Source organism: Meles meles, chromosome 1, assembly GCF_922984935.1.
Source record: "Meles meles chromosome 1, mMelMel3.1 paternal haplotype, whole genome shotgun sequence".
NCBI classification, from domain to species: Eukaryota; Metazoa; Chordata; class Mammalia; order Carnivora; family Mustelidae; genus Meles; species Meles meles.
The window spans coordinates 97,088,231-97,110,475 of NC_060066.1; the positions used below are offsets into that span (position 1 = coordinate 97,088,231).

General features: G+C 41.3%; 1 protein-coding gene across 5 annotated transcripts in view; it reads right to left on the reverse strand.

Moving 5' to 3' along the window:
* The window catches only part of XKR4 (XK related 4), a 455,755-nt gene extending 436,864 nt beyond the window's left edge, over positions 1–18,891 (reverse strand). For all 5 annotated transcript variants that reach the window (XR_006820972.1, XR_006820970.1, XR_006820969.1 and 2 more), the window contains exon 1: positions 17,999–18,891. Coding sequence is in view for 1 of the 5 variants with exons in the window: in XM_046024143.1 (XP_045880099.1) it covers positions 17,999–18,819 (821 nt within the window). In the remaining 4 variants the exon portion in view is untranslated. The remainder of the gene's footprint in view (positions 1–17,998) is intronic.
* Between the last annotated feature and the right edge of the window lie 3,354 nt (positions 18,892–22,245).

The following is a 22,245-nucleotide window of genomic DNA, read 5'->3' on the forward strand; positions in this document are numbered from 1 at the left end:
GTGTGTGTCACATGTGCTCTGCATCTTTTCCCTGAAAAACAGAAAGCATTTACCTCATAGTGACAGTTTTCAAGAAATAATTACTGAACAAGTTTTTAAATTCACGAAAATCACTAATCCTAAGGGTACATTAAAAACAAAAACAAAACAACAACAACAACAACAACAACAACAACAACAACAACAAAACTAGTGTTGTTCCAACAGTTTTTCTTTCATCCCTGTGAAACAGAGAGTTGGTACCAGAACCCAATATCTCAATGTCTAGTCAGAATAATTTTATAAAAACTACTTAAGTGCATCATTGGATTAATTGTAGTATTTTACTATAACTTAAATTTTTATTATATTACCTATTTCTCATTTGAGAATTATTATGTGGTATATACTATTAAGCAGAGATCTTAATCAGTAAACCACTCCAGCATTCTGGTTCATCTATAACCTGGACAAGTGCATGGTATCTTAACTCTTTCCAGAATGACATTTGTGTCCTGGCTCACTCACTTTGTACCCTCAAATGAGAGGCATTTGACACATGGTAGGTACTCAAAAGTTGTTAAGTGTGGGAATGTAAAATGATACAACCACTTAGAAAATGGTTTGGCAGTTTCTTATAAAACGAAAAATACTCTTCCCATGACACCCAGCAATTATGCTCCTTGGTATTTACCCAAAGGAGGTGAAAGCCCATCTACACAAAAACCTGCACACAAATGTCTCTAGCAGCTTTATTCATAATTTTCAAAACTCGGAAGCAACCAAGATGTCCTTTAGTAGGTGAATAAATAATTGTGGTACATCCACACACTCCAGTATTACTCAGTGCTGGAAAGAAAGAAGCCATCGAGTCACAGAAACATAGGGAAGAATCCTAAATGTATGTTGTAAGTGAAAGAAGCCAGTCTGAAAAGGGAATGTACTACATGATTCCAAAGACAGGACAGGACATTCCGAAAAAGGCAGAACCACGGATGGAGTAAAAAGATCAGTGGTTGCCAGGGGTTGGGTGTAGGGAGGGATGAACAGGTGGAGCACAGTGGGTTTTAGGACAGTGAAATGATTCTGTATCATACTGTAATGGTAGACAGATGCCAGTATACATTTGTCAAAACCTATAGAATTTACTAGATAAAAGGTAAACTCTAATGTAAAGTATAGACCTTAGCTAATGACAATATATTGTATTGTATACAAATTGTATCAAATGTACCATATAAATATATGACGTCAGTGTCAAGAAAAATGGAGGTTGGAGAAATACCGAAGAACTCTGTACTTCTCATTCAATGTTTTTTATAAACCCAAAACTGCTTGGGAAAAAAAAAAAAGTCTACTAACTAAAAAGTAAAAGTTAAAAACTTGATTAGATGTGTTAAGTGAAGATATACTGAAATAAAAGGAGTCGGTTGGGTCTCACAAGTACCTTCCTTCGAGGAATCTTCACTGAGCTAAGTACCAAAGGTAGAGTGTTCACCGTACCCTAACGAACAGTGATTGACCCAGTCCATTCAGGGGATGCTCCCTCACTTACAGAGGCTTTCTTTGGGTTGGAATTCCCCTACCTACAAAGAGAGCAGAAGTTCATTTCCTACACTAAGCAAGGTAAAACCTGCTAAAAGCTAAAATAGTGTCTAGAGCCAAGGGAGCTGAGGAAAAGGAGAGGGGAATTTAGAATCAAACTCCTTTTCGGCTCAATAAGAAAGCTATGAATGAATAGCGGTGGGTCACCTTTGGCTCAGGAGGTTAACCAGCAGCTCCTTTACTGGGAATCCCTAATTAACTTCTGTGGGGAAATTTCCCAGCTAACTGGTGTTGATTGTAAATACAAACCCTCCTTCCAACATGTACAGATGTTAATGTGCTATTTTAAAAGTTCAGGGTACTTATTACTGAGTTGTCAAAGGCCCATTAATTATCCACTATACTGTATTTAGCTTTTCTCTGGTAAATCTTTTTTAATTGCCCAGTCTGCATTTACGGAGCATCTTTATTTAACATGCTCCCAACTCAGTTTATGTTTATGCCTTTTCCAATAGCTCATTAAATGGAGTTCTTACCAGTACTATCAGAATCTTCAGTGAGAACTGTCCAAGCCCACTTAAGTGCTTTCATTGCGTTCCCTCATTATAGAATAGTTTCAAGTTCCAAATATGTTTCAAGTCTACCCTCATTCATATCTTTTCCCTGCCTCTGAAGAGTGCATGATATCTCCTTCTCCAGTATTTCCAATATTTATGCTATTTTATAAAAGGTAACCATTTGGTAACCATTTGAAAATACATCCCTGACTGTGTTCCTGAGCTTCCACTCCCCAGTAGAATTAAGTCCAGATTCCTCAGGAAAGCAAGGAGGCCCTGGTTAGTTTGGCCAGAAACTGGAAACTCATCTGTTGATAATCTTTCCCTCACACTTCCCATTTCGGCGCTTTACAGAACACACCATGAAATATCTTTGTCCCTTCTTTTCATTCTTCTTGGAACTCTCTTAGGTCTTACTCAAATAATTTTATGTGGGCATTCTTACTCAGTTTTTATGAAGGCTTTTTACTCCCGACCATCTGAGCTTTATTAAATTATTTCTGCTCTTCCCAGCAGGTCCTAACCTACATAATTACATGATCAGATGTAAACATAGAAAAACCCTAACCAAGATAGAGATATATATGTTTCTTAGAACACATTACTTGGGATAAAAAATCCAGTAAATCAGAATCTAATTAATGTCAGGAACATCAAAAAATATTTGGAAATTGTCAGTCTCTCTGGAAAAACTACACTTTGCAAAGATACCATTGAACTAAAAGGAAAAACAGCACTGCGTGTTTTTCACTGAATGCCACACACACACCAAAAGCACCCCCCCTGCCAAAAACCAAAACTATAAAAAGGACCAAGCCCTTCCAAAGCAAATCATATCTACTTGCGGGGGGGGGGGGGCATCTTTTAAATTGGCAGAGGGGAATTTTTTTTTTTTTTTATAAATAAGCATTTGGATTTGCCTTTACAAAAACTAGTTCTGTCTGATTCTGAAGATTCTGAATTGTGTGAATTAGGGAATGAATTTCTAGCACTTGCATACGCTAGACTTTTATAGAGTTGGTCCTCTGAGATAGGTCTTAGGAGTTGAATTTGAAGTCATGTCACATAGACACAAATCTCACTGGTCTCAGAAAAAGAGATGTGACTGACAGAGGGGTTCTGCCTTGCATGCTTGTAACTGAATTCATAATTCATGAACATATGTGGAGGAGAATGCTGGTATATGCAAAGCATGACTGCGTGCAAAATGAGGATATAAATACAGGTTAATTACATGCTATTCACATGAGGCTGGAGCCTACTTAGTATTCTTCAGCGTCATGCATTTCCCAATGGAAAGAACATGTATTTTACTAGTAGGTTATCAAATGAAAGTGACACATTATGGATAAAATTGATCCATAGTCTCTGTTTTTGAACTTTCGTGTGAAATATCAATCAATTTGGAATAGTTTATCAGAAACCTAGCCCTGGTCAATAAAGCAAGAATATTAGTTCTCACATGAGTATTCAATAAGGTGTATAAAAAAGAGTTGATAAGCTCCACGAGGGACTTCAAAAATTATCTAATGTAACTCCCACCCACCATTTTATAGTTGAGAAATCAAGAATCAAGTTTGGCCTCTCTCCTTGGATATGTCTCTTTCTTGGTAGCCAGAGCAAAATCTCAAAACCGGTCCTAACTCATTTCCACTGATGACATGGTAAAACTGAGCCCGTTGCAAGTTTCAGCAGTTGCCAGTATGAGAGGGCAGGAAATACTCCTCCCACTGGTTCTCTTGGATTAATCAAATAGTAAGATAGCGTGGGAAAAGCACAAGATGTGGAAACTGAAGTCATGATTGTGAGCGCAGATGCTTGCTAATTAGCAGCTGTGTGCACTTGGGCCAGTCTCCTACCTCCTCTGAAACCCAGGGAGTTCATCCTCAAATAAGAACAATAGTAATAACTACCTTGATAGACTGAAGAGAAGATTGGATGGTTTAATATGAGCCAATGTATTTGGCAGGCTGCAACAGCACTTAACAAAGATTTAGTCCTTATTGTCATGATCAAATACTATTTATTAAACCACCAAATAAACACAGCATGTCACTAGGCCTTAAGCAAAGCAGAAAGCAGGGAAGAACAATGGGCTTTATTCACATTAGGGGTTTTATCTCCCAAAGAGTGAGTTTTTACCAGCAGGTAATCTTATTTGTAAAATCCATTAAGTCAACCTGCTTCCGCAGTGAAACAACCCACTGCTCTTTCTCTGGTAACTTCTAGTAAATTTTTTTCTTAGTATTTTGAGACATTTTACTTAGGATTTTGTTCTTACTTCTTGCGAACTGAGTTCTGAATATTACCTAAAGCTGCTCTGTCCAAGAGAAATATAAATTCAAGCCGTGTACGTAATTTTAATTTTCTGGTGGTCACATTTATAAAGTATAAAAAGTAACAGGTGAAATTAATTTTAACAATATATTTTATTTAACCCAATATATCCAAAATGTTATCAGTTCAACATATAATCAGTACGGATAATATTAGTGAGAAGTTTATCACCCTCTTTTTTTTTTTTTCCACACTAAGTCCTCAAAATCCCAAGGGTATTTGACACTTAGGACGCACATCATGGGGAATAGCCACATTTCAAATGTTCAACAGACGTGCAGCTCATAGCTACCATGTTGAAAATCCAGTCATGAGGGTCTAGAGCCTGGCAAGGTGACCACAGCTAGTGGTAGCACAGACCTAGAAAAATTAACTTAGTAACTCTCCATGGAAACACTTAAGAACACTGATGGAAACAATCACATTCTAGCACATAGATGGGGGCAGGAGCCCTAACAACATAAGTGACAGCATAGCAACGCCAGCTGTTGTACAAAAGGGAAATTAGAATACTATTACTTTGAAAAGGAGCATTTCTGGGAAGGTCATCCTTTTTCTATTTTGTTGAACGTGACCTCAGGAAACTGGTAACACCTTTACACGAATATACTTTTGATAAGGCAACAGTCTCATTACCTTTTTATTCTACAACCCAGACACTGACATATTTTGTAACAATGTTGACTGTTCTACTTCTCACTTAGGATGGCAAATAATAAAACATGAAATCTTCACAGGATGTAGCCTGCCCTATGGTTCGGGGTCATTGGGAGGAGCTGAACTGTATGGAATGGGTTGGTCCTCAGAAATCTTTCCATATCATTTTATAAAAATACCCTGGGAATTTCTGGCCAGGACCTAGTCTTTCAGTCTTGGAAGGCTAGTTCCATTTCCTTCTATTCTTCCCTTAAGTCCCCCTTCCCCTTGCAGCTACAGAGGCTGCTTGATCTATCAGACTAAAAGCTGGGGTGAAAGATGCCCAGAACCTAACTTCCCTCTCAACTATTACAGCAGCCAGTGAGAATGATGTCCTTTGCTCACCCTGAGGGTTGCTGCTTTTTCAGAAGCTTATAAATAGTAAGGAACACCACCAGCAGCCCAGCTCCATGTCTCTGAGGAAAGACAGCAATCATTGTGTCTTGGCCAGAACCGCCGCCCTGCATCCCTCTCCCTTTTCTCTCTTCTCTGTCTGCTTCCTCTGAATCCAGTACTTTCCTTAGTGTGTGTTTCCCTCTCTCATCACACCTTGTCCACTCCATTCCAAGGACTAAATGCCATAGGCCTGAGTACATATAAAACACCGAGGGGCACCTGGGTGGCTCAGCCAGTTAAGCATCCAACTCTTGGTTTCAGCTCAGGTCATGATCTTATGGGTTGTGAGATCCCGCTGCTGCTGGGCTCCGTGCTCAGCAGGGAGTCTTCTGGAAGATTCTCTCACTCTGCCCATCCCCCTATGTGTGCATCCTCTCTATCTCTCTCTCTCAAATAAATACATAAATCCTAATAAATAAATAAATAAATTAATTAAAAAAACCATAAGAGGTGGGTGACCAATGTCTTGAACTAATTTCCTAGAGATCAGTTGTGAACAGCAAAACTGTAAAGTAATGGATTTTTAATAACTTTCTTTGTCAGTGGAAGATTTCATATCTTCGCTTATAGCATTGCCTATAAGAAGATCCCACTGTAAACCATTTCTAAGCACCAGCCCTTGCTTTCATAGTAGGAGAGCTGACTTGGGTGAGAAAGCCAGTGAAAACATCTGTACCAACCTCAGTTTCCATTAATATTCAGCTGAATAACTTTTCCCTGACCATTTCAGTTAAGAGGGATTGTTCTCCCTCTGCTTCTCAAATGTCAGTGTGCATACTAATCCCCAGAGGATCTTGTTCAACCATAGGTAATGATTCACTAGGTCATGGTGAGCCTGAGATTCTGCATTCCTGAGACACTTCTGAGAGATGTGGACACTGCGGGCTTCAGATCCTACACCTTGAGTTGCAAGCCAATGGCTCCACTCTTCACATAACATCACAGACAGATTTGGAGGTATGAACATGATATGCCTCCTTTCCTCGACAATAAATCTTTTGAGAGCATGTTCTTTTTCATATGTGCTCCTTACAATGATTTGAAGCAGGTGTTTGTGGGATCCATGATTAAAAGGTCGTTTATTTTTGTCATTCTATTCTCAGCAACTGATTACAGTAACCAAGTCATGATTTAGTCAGTGGACTGTTAAATTTGCACATATCAACAGCTATTGAGTGAGAACCTACCTGTTGTGATCCCTGCACTTTGCTCTCCACTCCCTGGAATCAGAATCAGACCTCCAGGCTGAGGCCTTACTCTTAATATTTGACCAGGCAGAAATTGTATAATGAGACTATAAAAAAGCAAATTTCCCTTCAGTTTTATATCATGAAGCACAGTGTTACACTTTGCTTTCATAATGCCCTTGATTTTAGATTCTCACTTACCTTATTAGCAAGTTTGTTCCTGGCCCTCCCTTGAATTCCCAGGTTTCTATTATGCTAAATTTGTGATGGCCACTGTCTGTGTACTAACACAGGACTCTCAAGTCAAATACCTCCAGACTACAGACCCCACTGGTCTTCTCAATATCAAGTTGACCTAAACCTAAGAATTTTCACAACTGAAGTTTTTCCCCTTTGTTCCTAGAACCAACTCGTCTAATGAAATCTTGGCCTGGGTAGTAAAGCCTCGCTTTCAGCTTTGCTATGATGAGTTTTATAGTGGGTGTCAGTACAATTTTCCCATTCATACTAATAAGGATTGAAATTTCACCCTCTGATTTTGGAAAAAAATTCTACGTTTTTTTTTCATTTCTCTCATGCCCTTCTCTCATAGCCAGATTTTTCTTCCTCAAGCTAATGAGTGCATGCCTTATTTACAATACCTTCATCTTCTATGAGCAGATCAAAGAATGGAACTCAGTGATAGTTTCCAGGGTATTTGCTCACGCTTCCTTGACAGAAACTTCAGGTTTCCTCCCTCATTAATTTGAGTCCAACCTTTATTTACTTATTTATTTATTTACTTATTTACTTATGGGGGGGGGGTAGAGGGAGAGAGAGAATCTTGAGCAGTCTCCATGCCCAGTGCAGAGCCAGACATGGGGTACAACTGCATGACCCTGAGATCATGAACTAAGCTGAAACCAACAGTGGGATGCTCAACCAAGTGAGCCACCCAGGTGCCCCATGATTTCAACCTTATCTTAAAGTAGGTAGACATTATGTCTTTAAGTGACCTTAACTACTGACAACTTTTCAAAAGTATGAACACAGATAATATTTATGCCCTTCTTAGAAAACTGTCACATTACCTGTTCCTGTGTAGATCTCAATGTTTCAAACCCAACCATCATCAAATCAACAAAATCTGTGTAGGACATCTGGGACTACTACTCTTAATAGCACATCCCCTGGAAATATGAAACCCTATGGGACATACTTCCTAATTTATATTAAAATAACAGATCCAAGTACTGCAAATCTCTTTGGAGAGTCTTCAGGAATTGACCTACATTCAAAAAAAGTAATTGTTAACAATTTTACTTTTGTAAAGCAGGTAATTAATTAATGAGCTGCAAATCTACCAAAACAAGGAAATCTTTACAAATCCTTTCCTCTGCTTTGCTAAAGGATCATTTCTTCATTGTTATTGTTACACTGATACAGTGACTGGGCCATAAACCAAAGATGAATGTAATGGAGGACAATTTTGCTATGGTTCCTGATACAAGGGCTACCTTTGTTTTGATTATTGACTCTCTGCTACCAAAAAAAGACCTGAAAAGTAAAGAATCCCCATATCTTTATTCATGACTATTATCTAAGCTTCAGAAAGAAGTACAGTGGCTTTATAGATGGATGAAATCTCTCAGATTGTTAAGAAAGGTGACTTTGTCCTTAAATACAGTGTACTTGATGGGAAGAGAAGTTAAAGTCCACCCAAGTCTTCTAAGACTCGTATTCACTGTAGATCTTACTTTTTCTATATATGCATGATTTTCTGTTTGACTAATCCTCACCACCCCACACATTGCCCACTGCTCTGTTTATATAAAAGGATTCCCCTGACAGGAAAACAGGGCATGTGCATAAATTAAACAAAAGAAGTAGAACTGATTCAAACAGCCTACTTATGAATCATGAAGATGAAAAAATAGTTTGACACACTTCAGATCACTTTAAAATAGATGCTTAAAATTTTTTAAAAAATTAAATATCTGAAATTCATCATGGGATTGAAAATTGTTCAGCTTCATGACAGATGTCTAACATCCTAGAGATCCAGGCAATTCCTATCCAGCAAAGGTTAATGTGCTGCTCTCTTGTTCTAGCAGAGAGTAACAGATCCCTATTCCTTAATGAATACAGGCCTGGAGACAGTCTCCGTATAGAGCTTAAATCCAATTTCTAGCATACTAAATCAGTGACAATGTAACCCAGGACAGGCTTTTAATTTTACAGCAAACCTAGCTCTGACAACAGCCTTCTCATTGGCATCATGGATAGCTCTTTTTAAGGTCGTGAAGCACTGTTCTTATTTGCTAATCATAGCACCCCAGTAGTGCATACCTTACTACCTGAAATAGAAATGGTAATTTTGGCTTCCCAGGTCTACATGGTAGATATCTTAGCATAAGTGATATGGACACATTTCCCACATCAGCTTCAAATGCTTAGATATGGGTTTTTGTGAATATGGTGTTATTTGATTATAACTAAAATTCAGAAATGACACAAAATAAGTTACATTACACAAATAAGCTTAAGATTCTCTCTTCATGTATGAAATCGTATCAGTTTCTGGACATTAGACACTAATGTTATCCACTCTGGCAAGTCCCTCATAGACGCCCTTTGACTTAGGTAACCAGAGAAATGCTATAATGATGGTCTTGGAAGAACACGTACAGACTCTGTGGTTGGTGCACATACTCTGGGGACTGGGCAAATAGAAAGAACTGTAAGAAAAGCGAAATCAGCATTTGGGACCTGGAAAGAACCTTGAATGTTACTTTTGACCACCCATATCATACAGATAGAAAATGAAGACTCAGAAGAAGGAAAACAAAAGTATATGTAAACTTTGTCAGAACCCAGGAACTGTGCCATGTCATCTTGCTTCCACATAAGAGATCTCTTGGGTGACGTGCCTGGGCTCTGAGCTACCAAACAGCCAAGTCATCTCTTCTAACTTCTCACATACTCCACGTCCCCAAAGGACAGCTGCCTTTGTAAAGAGGAACCATCACTGATGGTCTAATTCTGACCCATCATTTTAGGATTGGAAAAGATCTACTATTGTCATTCAGATTATTGCTTCTAGAAAATTTCTGGACTGACTTATTTCCATTTTAACCTTTCTTTAGTTTCTTTTGCAATTAGTAATCTATATTAGCTCTGTATGTATACAAGGCAGGTAATTACTGTTTCATGGTGATAAGAATTCTGGTATTGATGGGAGTGTTAGTAGTAATAGCACATGCTACAAACTTTCCGTGCATAGACAAAATAGAAGTACCAGAAATACCAGAAAACAGAAGTACCAGAAATCATCCCATACATAAATATATTTTAGATCATAAATAGAGATCCAAAGAAAAGAGAGAGAGGGAGCGAGGGCCGGGGCCATGGGTGTATCTTTTCTAGATAACAACACCCTTTCTGATTTACAGCACCCTTAGAAACTCAAGAAGCAAACAAACAAGTAACACGTTCAGCCCTTTCTCAAAAGAAGAGAGAATATTGTCTGGGCTTCATTCCCGGGTCAGTAAATATTCACTGAGTATCTCTTTTTATTTCATGTAACTTTCACAACTACTAGAGGAACTTCACAAGCACTTGCCTGTGGTCTTGCCTCCTGACTGGCCATGCCATCAATTACCAGCGACACCAGCATATAGCTAGAAGGAAGTCACTCAGTGGTGGTCAGAATTAGGCAATGTCATTCAAGAGAATTTGTTTTTCCCTGACATCCACCAACACACAACTATTGTATAAAATTACATCTGATAAGCACTGTCCCACGACTAGCAGCACACTGCATCATATATATATATATATATATATGATAATGCATAAGAATATAAATCCAATTAAATCCAGTCCTAATCCCTAAGTCTTGCTCCCATAGGCCTAGTTAGAGCACTATTCAAATTCTAAAGCAAGTCACTGGATTAGGCAGTGAGTCCATATAAAGGGGAATCATTCTGTTTATCTGTTACTCAGTGATTGGTGCTATTTAGTATCACAGGTAGGCGATTTCATTTGAAATGCAAAATACAGAACATGTTTAATAGCAAGTTGTGTACTTGGATATTCAAACATTAAGACTTTTTTGTAAGTGAGTGAGCAAACACCTTCAAAGCTACTGACCCAGGGATTTATGGGTCAAAAATGACCCATCCATTTGTATAGATCTTACTTTTAACTGCTCCATGAAGGAAGTCTGCAATTCCATCAGAATATAAGAAGCATTACATTTTTTTTCACCCTTGTGAAGTAAACAGGATATAGTTCAAGTGAATGGAAAAAATATAACTTTTGCACTAGTTATTGCAAAGATACTGAAATAGGTATATCGACCACACAGATTTATGCATAAATTATTCCAACTCATATAGAATCCCCAGTAAGTGCACAGAGGACTGCCTAGTTTTGTGTGGATTTATATCTGTTAGGTAACTCAGAGATTTAAACACCAAGCTCAGCACTCAAGGAGGTTACATAGATTTGTGATGCTCCAGCAAAACACCAGGTCCATAAACCAATGAATAGATTTCAAAGTAACATAACTGCAGCATTTCAAGCAAACTCCTACTTCTTTCATCCATGAAAACAGCAAAAGTTAGTCCACTATGTTTGGAGCAGCATATAATGATGGAAATCATAAAAATCTCAAGGCCGGAAGATAATCTTCTAGTTCAACCTTCTGCGTGATACTTATTTTTTTTTTTTTTTTCTGCAACTCTGCCTATAGTTTTGGAAACTATTCCAACAGTGGGGAACTCACTGCTTCTAAAGAATGATTGTTGATCTTTGGATGCCTTTGGCTAGTTAAAAAATGTGTCCTTACATTGATTTAAAATCTCTCCTGTAACTACCCTGCATCTTGTCCCAGAGGCCCTACACAAAAGTCCAATGCCTCCTTCTCCTTACAACCGTTCAGTACTTACAAGACAGCATTGAACTTCTCAGCCTTCCTTTCTACCTCATGATCCCCAATATCATCAACCATCTCTCATGTTGTTTTTTTTTCCTCCCACATCAATACTGAACTCTAGCCTAGAATCGGTACAGAACCCTATGGGCCTAAAGAGAAAAACACTTACCAGTCTCGGTCTCAATTTCCACATTTGCAAAATGGAAGATCTACCTCAAAAATCCTCAAAGAGGATCAAATAAGAAAGACATGGAAGTCCTCTGAAAATTGTGAAATGTTAACAAAAGAGAAAAACAAGTTTCTAAGAACCAAGAAACCCACATTTCAATGAGCTGAAGACCATGATATCCTAAGGAAAATCTCTTCAAAAAGTAGCAGAAAATGAATTGTTTTACTTTAGTATAAATCAATGAAAAATTTCAACCAATCTGTTTTTCTAAAAAAATCACTCTCCCTGGCTTTGTTGGACCTTTGTGGGGACTATTTACATACCCCAATTCTATCCAAATTTTAAAATAAACAAATTTTAATAAATAGAAAAGATATGACTAAAACAGAGAGAAATTGATGACATGTCTTCTGAAACTCAACTTTGTCCCATTCCTTTGGATACAACAATGTTTTAACCTGGAGATTCACAGACCTGTACCCCTGGGGATAAAAATACATTATATGTTTATAAAAAAAAAAATTAGAAGGGGAGGCGAACCATAAGAGACTATGGACTCTGAAAAACAACCTGAGGGTTTTGAAGGGTCAGGGGTGGGAGGTTGGGGGAACAGGTGGTGGATAATAGGGAGGGCACGTTTTGCATGGAGCACTGGGTGTTGTGCAAATAATGAATACTGTTACGCTGAAAAAATAAATAAATTTTTTAAAAAAAGTAACATTTTGTTAACAATCCCTCCTCCCCTCCCTGGCTCTTAGACTCCTTCAAGGATTCCTCCATGCTTTCAGGATAAAATCTAGGGGTGCCTGGGTGGCTCAGTGGGTTAAGCCTCTCCCTTCGGCTCAGATCTTAGGGTCCTAGGAGCCCTGCATTGGGCTCCCTGCTCAGTTAGAGCCTGCTTCTCCCTCTTTCTCTACCACTCCCCCTCCTTGTGCTCTCTAGCACTCTCGCTCTCCCTTGCTCTCACTCCACCTCAAATAAATAAATACAAACTTTAAAAAAAAAAAGAATAAAATCTAGATCCCTTTCATTGTAGACCCAACGAATTCTCCCTCCTCACCTCTAGCTACTATCTCTCACTCTCTCTCTACTCAAATCACACACTTAACCAGCCTTGTTCTTCTTGCCCAGCTCTACCCTGTTCCTTTACACAAAGTCATATCCAAGGCTCTGAGGCCAATGTCTCACTTTAATTCATACAGCAGATTTTCTCACCATTCAAACCTTCACTCAAACATCCCCTGCTCCAGGGTCTCACCTGAATCACTAAGATGGTCTGGGTTTTTTATTTCTATCATAGCATTTATTTCCTGGTATTGAAATTGTCTACTTTTTTGTCTTCCTCACCAGACAGCAGAATCCCTGAAAGATGATGTGTATTTTTTATTCAGCTTGGTTTACCTAGCAACTAACACAGTGCTTTGCATAGAGTAGGGACTCACTATATGTTGAATGAATAAATTAATTAATATGTCGTAGAGGGAACACAAATATACAGGAAAGTGACCACTGATCCTGCCTGACCTATATCAGAATTCAGAACTAACTCCAAATCAATAAAGTACTTTTTCAGTACTCAAAGGTATAACCTAGATGCTATTTCTCTACCCTCTTTATCACCTGCAAAGCACTTTCCACATGTTCACATACATTCCGCCATTTAATCATTAATGGCACTACAAGGCCATGTTATTAGGCTGGGGTTTATTTTTTTTTTAAAGATTTTATTTATTTATTTGACTGAGAGAGATCACAAGTAGGCAGAGAGAGAGAGAGAGAGAGAGACGGAGAGGAAAGCAGGCTCCCCAATGAGCAGAGAGCCCGATGTGGGACTTGATCCCAGGACCCTAAGATCATGACCTGAGCCAAAGGCAGCGGCTTAACCTACTGAGCCACCCAGGTGCCCTTGGGCTGGGGTTTAATGCAACAAGCTCAGCATGTCCACATGGTGTAACTGGCCTTAAGATCAGACAAGCTGCGGCCCGGTTGCTGTTCTGCCAGTTGACTAGGTGTGTTACTAGATGGATCTCCTATCCTGTTGAAATGGCAGTTCCTCTCCCACTTTGGCATGCTTGGTGAATGTAAAGTGTCATTGTCATACACTGTTGTCATTATTATCCAAGTTGGCAGTTCAAGATAAGCTAACTGATCCCAAAAGCACAAACTTTAGGGTAAGGTGGGCCTGGCTCCTAACTGTATCACATAACGGAGAGGGAATTTTGTGACAGTTAATGACTCTCTCTAAGCCAGTTTTCTTATATATAGAGAGATACTAACGGTTTTCTCTTGGGTTACTGTAAAATTTAGACGAGATAAAGAGTATAAAAATATTTATGAATTTTATAAGTGCTATATAAAATTGCTATTATTATTATTATTATTGTTTGGCCAGGTTTATGAATGACTTAGAACAATGTTTCTCGAAGTTCCCTAAGTGCCACATCATCACAAGAGTATTTAGTAATATACCTTTAAAAAGTTATTGATAACTGCACACCAGCTTATTAAAGGTTCTGAGAAGTCCTGCTATAGAGAGATCTGTTTAACTCCATTTAACTTGCCATTTTCCAATTTACTGGAATAAGGGACACATATTAGACCTATGGACTATCAAGCATGAGAAAAGCAGAAATGTTCTTTCACCAAGTGTTCTCCACAGGACCCTCATGATAGATAGAAACAAAAACCAAAATAGTAAAATAATAAAAAATATCTCCCATTCTACCATTCACTGACTCATTAACTTTTTTGCAATATGCCGCCTTGTCTTTAGAAGACAAACAGATATGTACACACTATACATACACAGGAAAAATTAAAGTAGAATTTTAAGAGTGAGTCATAAATTCTGAAGGAAAAGGGTATCTAGATATAATTGATCATGAGTATGGAGACTAAAAACTGTTCTGATGGGGCACTTGTGATTCCCACTGGCTGAACTACCCTCTTAGTAACTTCTGAAATCATATGAAATGAACAAGAAAAAAAAAGTACTTTTTCATTTGAAGGCACATTTCCTTTAAAGTCATAATTGCTCTTTTCACATGGTAGCAAAAGTTGACTTCATTATTTCAAATGGCTCTTTCTCAGAATCAACTCCTGTGACTTTAAAAGCTGCCATTAATTTCCCATTAGTAAACCTTAATTAAAATGAATATGTATCATTGCTTTCAGCAGTTGCATTTGTAATAAATGTATAAATACATTCAAATCTTGCCCAAAATGTTTTAAATAGCTGTTTCTGAACAAGCAAACACTTTGATGTTATTTCAAAGGATTGTATCTACGGAGGCTTTTAGAATTGTGCTCTTACCTAAAATAACTAGAATTTCATGGAAATACAAGGAAAAGTTACCAACCTAGCTAAAATCTATTTTATTGATCTTAGAAAGTAGCATGTTAAAACATGAGTAATGACCTCAGAGGTTTGAACCATTCAGAACCTTGGTGTTTCAGCAACATTTGTGTATAATGCGTGGAAAAGAAAAGCTAGAAGAAGCAGAAAGGTGCTCTAATTTAAGGCACCTCTTGGTCTAAGATAATGGTCTGATACAATAATCTAAGATGAACTGCATTTCACCAGCTTATCATCTCAAAGATGCATCTGCTACCAAGTTTCATTCCAATATTCCATACTCGGAAAAGCTGAAACAATTCAGAATGCAACTGAATTCCATGAACTTTCTGATCCCTTTCTCATGTCCTACATTAGGCTAAAGTTTGTTTATTCATTTGTTTAAACATATTTCACAAAGAGAAAGTGAGGCTGAGTCTTAGATCATATTTCCACCAAGTTACCCCACTAGCCTCCAAATATCTTAACTAGAATCACCGAGTTACCCCACTAGCCTCCAAATATCTTAAGTAGAATCCAAGAACAGTTAGATTAGATAATTCAGACTTACATATGAAGCATATTATTCTGAAAATATAGATAAGTATCTGAAAATATTTTCAACAATACTTCCTCCTAGACAACCATACATTAGCAGGAAAAATTTCAAAACCCCTAAGGAAAACATTGTAGAAATACTTAACAAAGAGGAGTCATGTGTGAACACAGTTTCTCCAAGGGTTGGGTTGATTAATGCCTTTGTTGGACAGCCTGTGCTTTTCCTTCTGCATGAAACCTTACCCTTCCATCCCTCCTCCCCCTTGATCAGTTTTTCCATATGGCCAGTTGACCTAGTGGCTATGGTCTCACTGACATGTATTTAGGCCCTTCCTTTTCTGAATTATTTCTCACTTTCTGCATTTTATGTCCTGAGATAACTAAATGTCATTTTTCCACTGGGAAATACAATGTTAATTAAAATTATTTTTCAGTTTACAGAATTTGATATGATATTTTTCACAAAGTAGCAATATGTTGGAAGCAATGAATAGTTCTTCAGTTAATATATTGAGAAGTGTTTGCATTATTGACATAAATGTAAACATTTTAAATGTGATTGAAAATAAGTGATTTCCAAATTCTGCATAAAGTTTGCAAAAGTTAGCAAATAGAATGTTAAGCTTCATTTTCCACATTATCAGATTAAAACTACTAATCATATACACCTAGCCACTAAACAGTTTCAGTAATTAACACAAACATTTGAGTTATTCATCAAACTTGAATAAGAGAATCAAGCTGTAAATCTTCATAACAGTCATTCATGGAACATAACAGCTATCACATTTAACTGACATTTCAAAGTCCTCTGGGTCCAAAACATGGAGGTTTCCAACATCAATTGTCTAACTGCATATCATACACCCCTTTTCCAGAAAGTATATGTTTGGAAAAAAAAGTTTCACATCATCATCTATGACAATGTTTTCTCTGCTTTATAAAGCAACGGTCTCAGGAAAGTTTGCAAAATAACCACATTTGCTCTTCTCAATGAAAACACTACTGTTCACCACAAATAAAAGGAGTATTTAGTCTCATTCCACAAATTCTCTGAGCCCTTTCCACATGGAATACCTCAGTAGAGATAATAATTTCTAATGTCTTTATCACAAAGGTTACTATGAATTAATTTGAAATGGACACCAGCCTAGCAGCATATAGCCCCACATTGGTGTACTTACAAGGAAGTTTTCTCATTTTACTTCGACTACACACTTATCAAGTCACTTGCAAGGAAGTTTTCTCATTTTACTTCGACTACACACTTATCAAGTCATTGGAAACCCCAAAAGCTCTGGAATGTTAACATCGAAGTGCTTCAATACAAGGAACTTTTGTAGGTATAAAATATTGCTTCAAAAAGCCATTAAAAACATATAATAGTTGGAGGAACATATTTCTGAGCAAACCATTTCATTGTATTCTTAAATCTAGGCAGTGACTGCTCAAATGACAGCTCTTTCTGCCCAGAGAGTTTAGCCTTGTATTCTAGTTTCTAAGTGGAAGTGATATCTGCATGAAAAGACTTGGTAGATCAGATGACAAGTAGCAGAGCAACCAATAAAGGTGCCAAGTACAATTAAAGTTTATAAGACGCACTACCCCTTTTCCAAGTGTTCTTAGTTGTATGAGAAATCAGAATATGGGGATATGGTAAAATAATCACAAAGTGCATCATAAAGGTAAGTCTGGGTCCCATAAAGTGTACTTACTCATATTTGGAGATAGATATAAATATAGATAATAGAGATATAGGTATAGTTGTTCTCCAAGAAAAAGACAAGTCTTCTACCAACTAAGCTTTTTACTTGGAGCGCAGTACTTCTCCAACAGTGAGAATTAAAAGGTGGGTACCTCCCAGCAGTAAGAATTCCCATATAACTAGAATTAGCAACATGGAACAAAAGAAGCCATCCAAATTGCAATATACACCTAGAATTCGACATAATAAAAAAGGATTTTTAGAATATGTGACAAGAATCTTCTCCTACTCACTGAAATAATGTCACTAAAAATGGGGAGGGGGTAGCATATAAACATAGAGAAGCTAGTAAAGCAGAGTTGGAACACAGAAGGGCTAGGTTGATCAAAACCACTTTGCTGCCTGTCCCTTGTTTCTCACTTCCCTCCCACCCTAGGATGTGATCACAAATCTTCAAAATGCGAAACCCAGTTTAAGAAAAAGAAAAAAAAAAACCCTCAAAGAGTGTGCCTAGGATTACTACCAGAGCAACCCTAAACAATTTCCGTGCAAAAGCAAAGCAGTGAGGATGTAGTAGCAGCAGCACATCTCCCTCTTCCCCACCCCTGATACGGTACCTCCAGATTTGCCCGAGCTGCAAGATGTGGATGAGTGACTGCAGGAGCCAGATGCAGAAGGAGCAGGACGCAGACCTGTGTTTGCCGCTGGCCCGGGTGGCCCCGCTACTGTTGCTGCCGCTGTTGGCGGCGGCGATGTTGCTCTTACTGGCGTTGGATGCTTGCCTTTGCGGCGTGGAAGGACGAGCCTCGCCTTCCGTGGCTGCAGACCCACTGCTGGCCACCGTCTTGCAATCTGCTCCTGGCTGCGGGCAGCTGGAGGCGGCTGCGGTCGTGGCGCTGTCCTCGGTGCTGAAATCGTGCACAAACCAGCGGAAGCTGAACACTTGAACGGAGAGCGAGCCGAGCACCACGAAGAACAGCGTGAGCCCGAACCACCAGCGCTGGCCGCGCAAGTAGTAGTCCACGGCAAGCCAGATGTCCGTGCCCACGTCCGCGAAGTACACGGCCACGGCGGCCAGGATCCAGAGGCAGTCCCACAGCGAGTAGCGCCGCTGCTCCCTGCCCAGGCGCAGGCACAGCGCCGCCGAGCCCGCCCCACTGCTGCCCGGGCCGCCAACGCCGCCGCCCGGGCCGCCCAAGCCCCCGGAGCCGCCGCCCGAGCCGCCGCTCCCAGCGCAGCAGCAGCAGCAGCGCGAGCAGCCGCCGCCGTCCGGGCAGCAGCCTCCCCCGGCCGCCTCCTCGTCCTCGGCTCCCGACCCCGACGGCAAGCCCGGAGCCAATCCCTGCACCGAGCCCGAGTGGTCCGAGTTCTGCAGCGGGGTGAACGCCACGTCGCTGCTCTTCTTCATTTTCAGCCTCCCGTCTGACTTAGCGGCCATGATGACTCCAAACCGGAGGAGAGCCCTCCTTTATCTGACACCTTTCCCCGCTGTCTCCTCCTCCCGCCACCTCCTCGCCTCGCCCCGGCTTCCCTCCCTGGCGGCGCGGCTCCCCCTCCTCCTGCTCCTGCGCCGGCTCGCCCGCCGCCGCCCGCCGGGCTGGGCGCTGGGCCGGGCTAGCGGCGCGCCTGGGGCCGGCAGGAGCGCCGCCTGGCTGCCTGCGCGGAGCCAAGCTGCTCGCGGCGCCCCGCGCGCGCCCCTGCCAGCCGCCCGCGCTCCTCGCGGTCCCAGCCCCGCGGCTGCCGCTCGAGCCGCCGCCGCCGCCAGCAGCAGGAGCAGCAGCGGCCGCCGCGGCGCTCCTCGGACCTGCACATTCCTCTCCTCCCCTCGCGCGCGCCCCCTCCTCCCGCTTCCTCTCCTCCACCAGCTGACTCCGAGGGAGAGGATGACCTCATCCCTTCTCTTCCAGCTGCCGCCGCTCCCACCCCGGCTGGGGAGGGGCGAGGGAGGAGGAGGGCCCGGGAGGAGGGGCCGGGACCCAGACGCTCTGCTGTGGTGGGGGTGGCATGCCAGGCGGTCCCGGGGGCCGAGAGTGGCGGCCGAGAGGTCGAAGGGGGACGGTCGAGGGCCCCAGCTCACGGGATTTCGGGGAACGCTGAGTGGGTATTAATGACACAGGGGGAGGGGCAGAAGGGCGTAGAGAGAAGGGTGTCCCAGCGTCCAGCCCTCGCGGAGGTCGAAGAAGAGTGGGCACGACCGGGTGTGGCGACAGCGAAGGCTCAGGGGGCGCAGGCCTCTTTGTATTCCGTTCTGATCTGCCGGTACCTGGAGAAGGGCTGGGTGTACAGCTAGGGTTGACGACGGTTGGGAGACGGGGTTTAACTCGGACGCCAGGGCCCTGAATCCTGGCAGCGGCAGTGGGTGTGCCCGGCCTTGGAAGAGCTGGGGAGGGTGAGGGCGTGCAAGGCCCCCACACGCAGCGAGCGGAGAGCAGAACCGCGAGCTGTGAGTGCTGCGGCGAGTGGGCGGGTCCGCGGGGAGCCCCAGCCCGCGCCCTCAGGGGAAGGAGTGAGCGGGCATTCTTGGGTGGGCCGGAGCCCAGGGCTCCCAGAGGTTAGGAGGCGGCCCGGGCCCACGCCTCCCGGTCACTACGCCCCGCGCGCTCTCAGCGTCCAGGAAGCAGCGGAGTCAGGGGAGCGGCGGCCCGGGAGGCTGCCCACGACCGTCTCCTCCCTTGAGTGGAAAGCGCAGCACCCCTGGCGGCTGCCCGGAGCGCGGCTGGGCGGCTGGGCGGCTGGGCGGGGTTGGCAACAGCGGGAAACTGAGTACCCGCGGGGGGTGGGGAGCGGAGGAGCAGCGAGTTGGCGCCACCTCCCTTACTCCAAAACAAGAATTACCTTCTCTTAAAGCTATAGGAGTTAAGGACTTGATGTGTGGTCCCACATTCCAGAAATGACTCGAATAAATTAAATCCGTGATCGGAGTGTTTCACCAAATTAGATATAAAGAGGATACAGGACACTTGGGGTTTTGAAAAAATTCTTAAAAACCCAATACATATAGGATTCTTTTTTTTTTTTTTTTAACAAGAAAACTTAGTCCGGTTTATCTCACTTAACTTCTGCAGTGTAAGAGACAGAGTGTAATTCTTTAATTACACTGTGACTCACATGTTTTAAGACCAGAGGGAAGTGAGGCAACACGTGTTACACTGCCATTAAGAGCACCAGTTGTGGTCTTCTAAATCTGGAAGCAAAACATAACACCCTCCCCTCCTTCCCTGTTGTAGACACAGGCTCAGTTTGAACCAGTGTGTGTGCCATTCGTAATTAGTAGCATCATGAAGTAGAAGTGCACAAGAACTTACGCATGTAGAAAAAGCCATCCCAGACATCTGGTGCTAAACCTTATCTGCTGTTTTAGCACAAACCTGAACAAACTGGAATTCTCCCCCACCCTTGGATGTGTCCTCCTTCATTCTTACAGATCCACGCCTGGAGGGACCTGGTGGGGTGCCGCGGCGCTGCCTTACTCGGCTTTTCCTGACTTTGTGCAGGAGGGTTTTGGGCCACAGAGCCCATAAACATGACGTGGCATGTACAGATCCGGGATTTCTAGCAAAAGCATGGCCAAGTAATGAATAAAGGTCAATGCGGTACCACTGAGTGAGTTAGAATGCCAGGCAAAGGGTATATTTTTAAATCTAGTTTTAAACTTGGATCCTCTTGGAGTAAGAAAATTCTTTCTAGAATAACACTCTGGTACTATTTCCCCAAGGTCCAAATCTAAGATTCCATCTCCAGGGCACTACAGCTGATCTTACTGTGTGCCAAACCATTGGGGAGAGGTATGATCTCTTAGGTGACCAGGTCCTAGGGGATGGAGTGTATTCTAGGTCAAACGTAGTGCTTTAAAAATACACCAGGTATGAAAAGGACCTACAGAATATCTGAGGTTCTAAAGGCCTGGAGCTTACTGAAGGTTCCTTTAGACCAGGGATGTTTCTTGTTCTGTTGGTAACTATGCACCTAGCACAGCACCTGCACAGACTATTTGCTCAATAAATTATAGTTGAATGAATGCACAGATTTATAGAAAGAACATTCCACAACAGGGAGAATGCCACATTCTGTACTAACTATGTTCCCATGGAAACATGGGAATTATGAGATTTATCCTTTTAGGTTCTAAAAAGACGTAACTAGTAATGGTTTCCTTAATAATACATTTATTCAAAACTGTCTAGACTCTTTTAAAAGTCTCTGTCTAGACCATCACTGGAAAGTGAAGGTGGAAGATAGTGGAAGGAGTGTTCAAGTAGGAGTTCAGAGGGTAAGTATTCACATCCAGGCTCTTCTACTTACTGGCCCCAGGATCTGGACAAATAGCTTAATACACAAGATTAATAGGAGGGTTAGATGAGATAATGCATATTTCTGGTTTTTGTATACAATATTGTTCTCAAGAGTCTGTAATCCCATAAGTCTATTATTCACATCTCAGGATGCAGATTTTAATATCACCTGCTCTATCATAATCACTGCACCTGCCAAGGAAGATGGACATAATGGTTAAGCACTCAGAGTTCAAACTCAGACAGAAGTGTTTATGGGCATGTTATTTAACCTCCCTGGCTCTCACGTTCATCTTCTGTAAAATAAGGATGACAACAGTCTCTAGTGTCCACAGTCGTTGCCAGGAATAAATTAAATGAAACAGGTAAACTGATACTGTGTCAAGCCCATTCAAATACTAAATACACAATATTCTGTTAATATTCTTCATGTTTCTTCCACTGTCTCATGTTTTCTGGTTTAACTCTAAAATTTTATGTTCAATTTGTTCACTCTTCCTAAATTGAGATTTCCTCAAAACATTGTCCTTGGATCGCCTGCATCAGAATCAGTTGTTTTTTTGATATAGTTT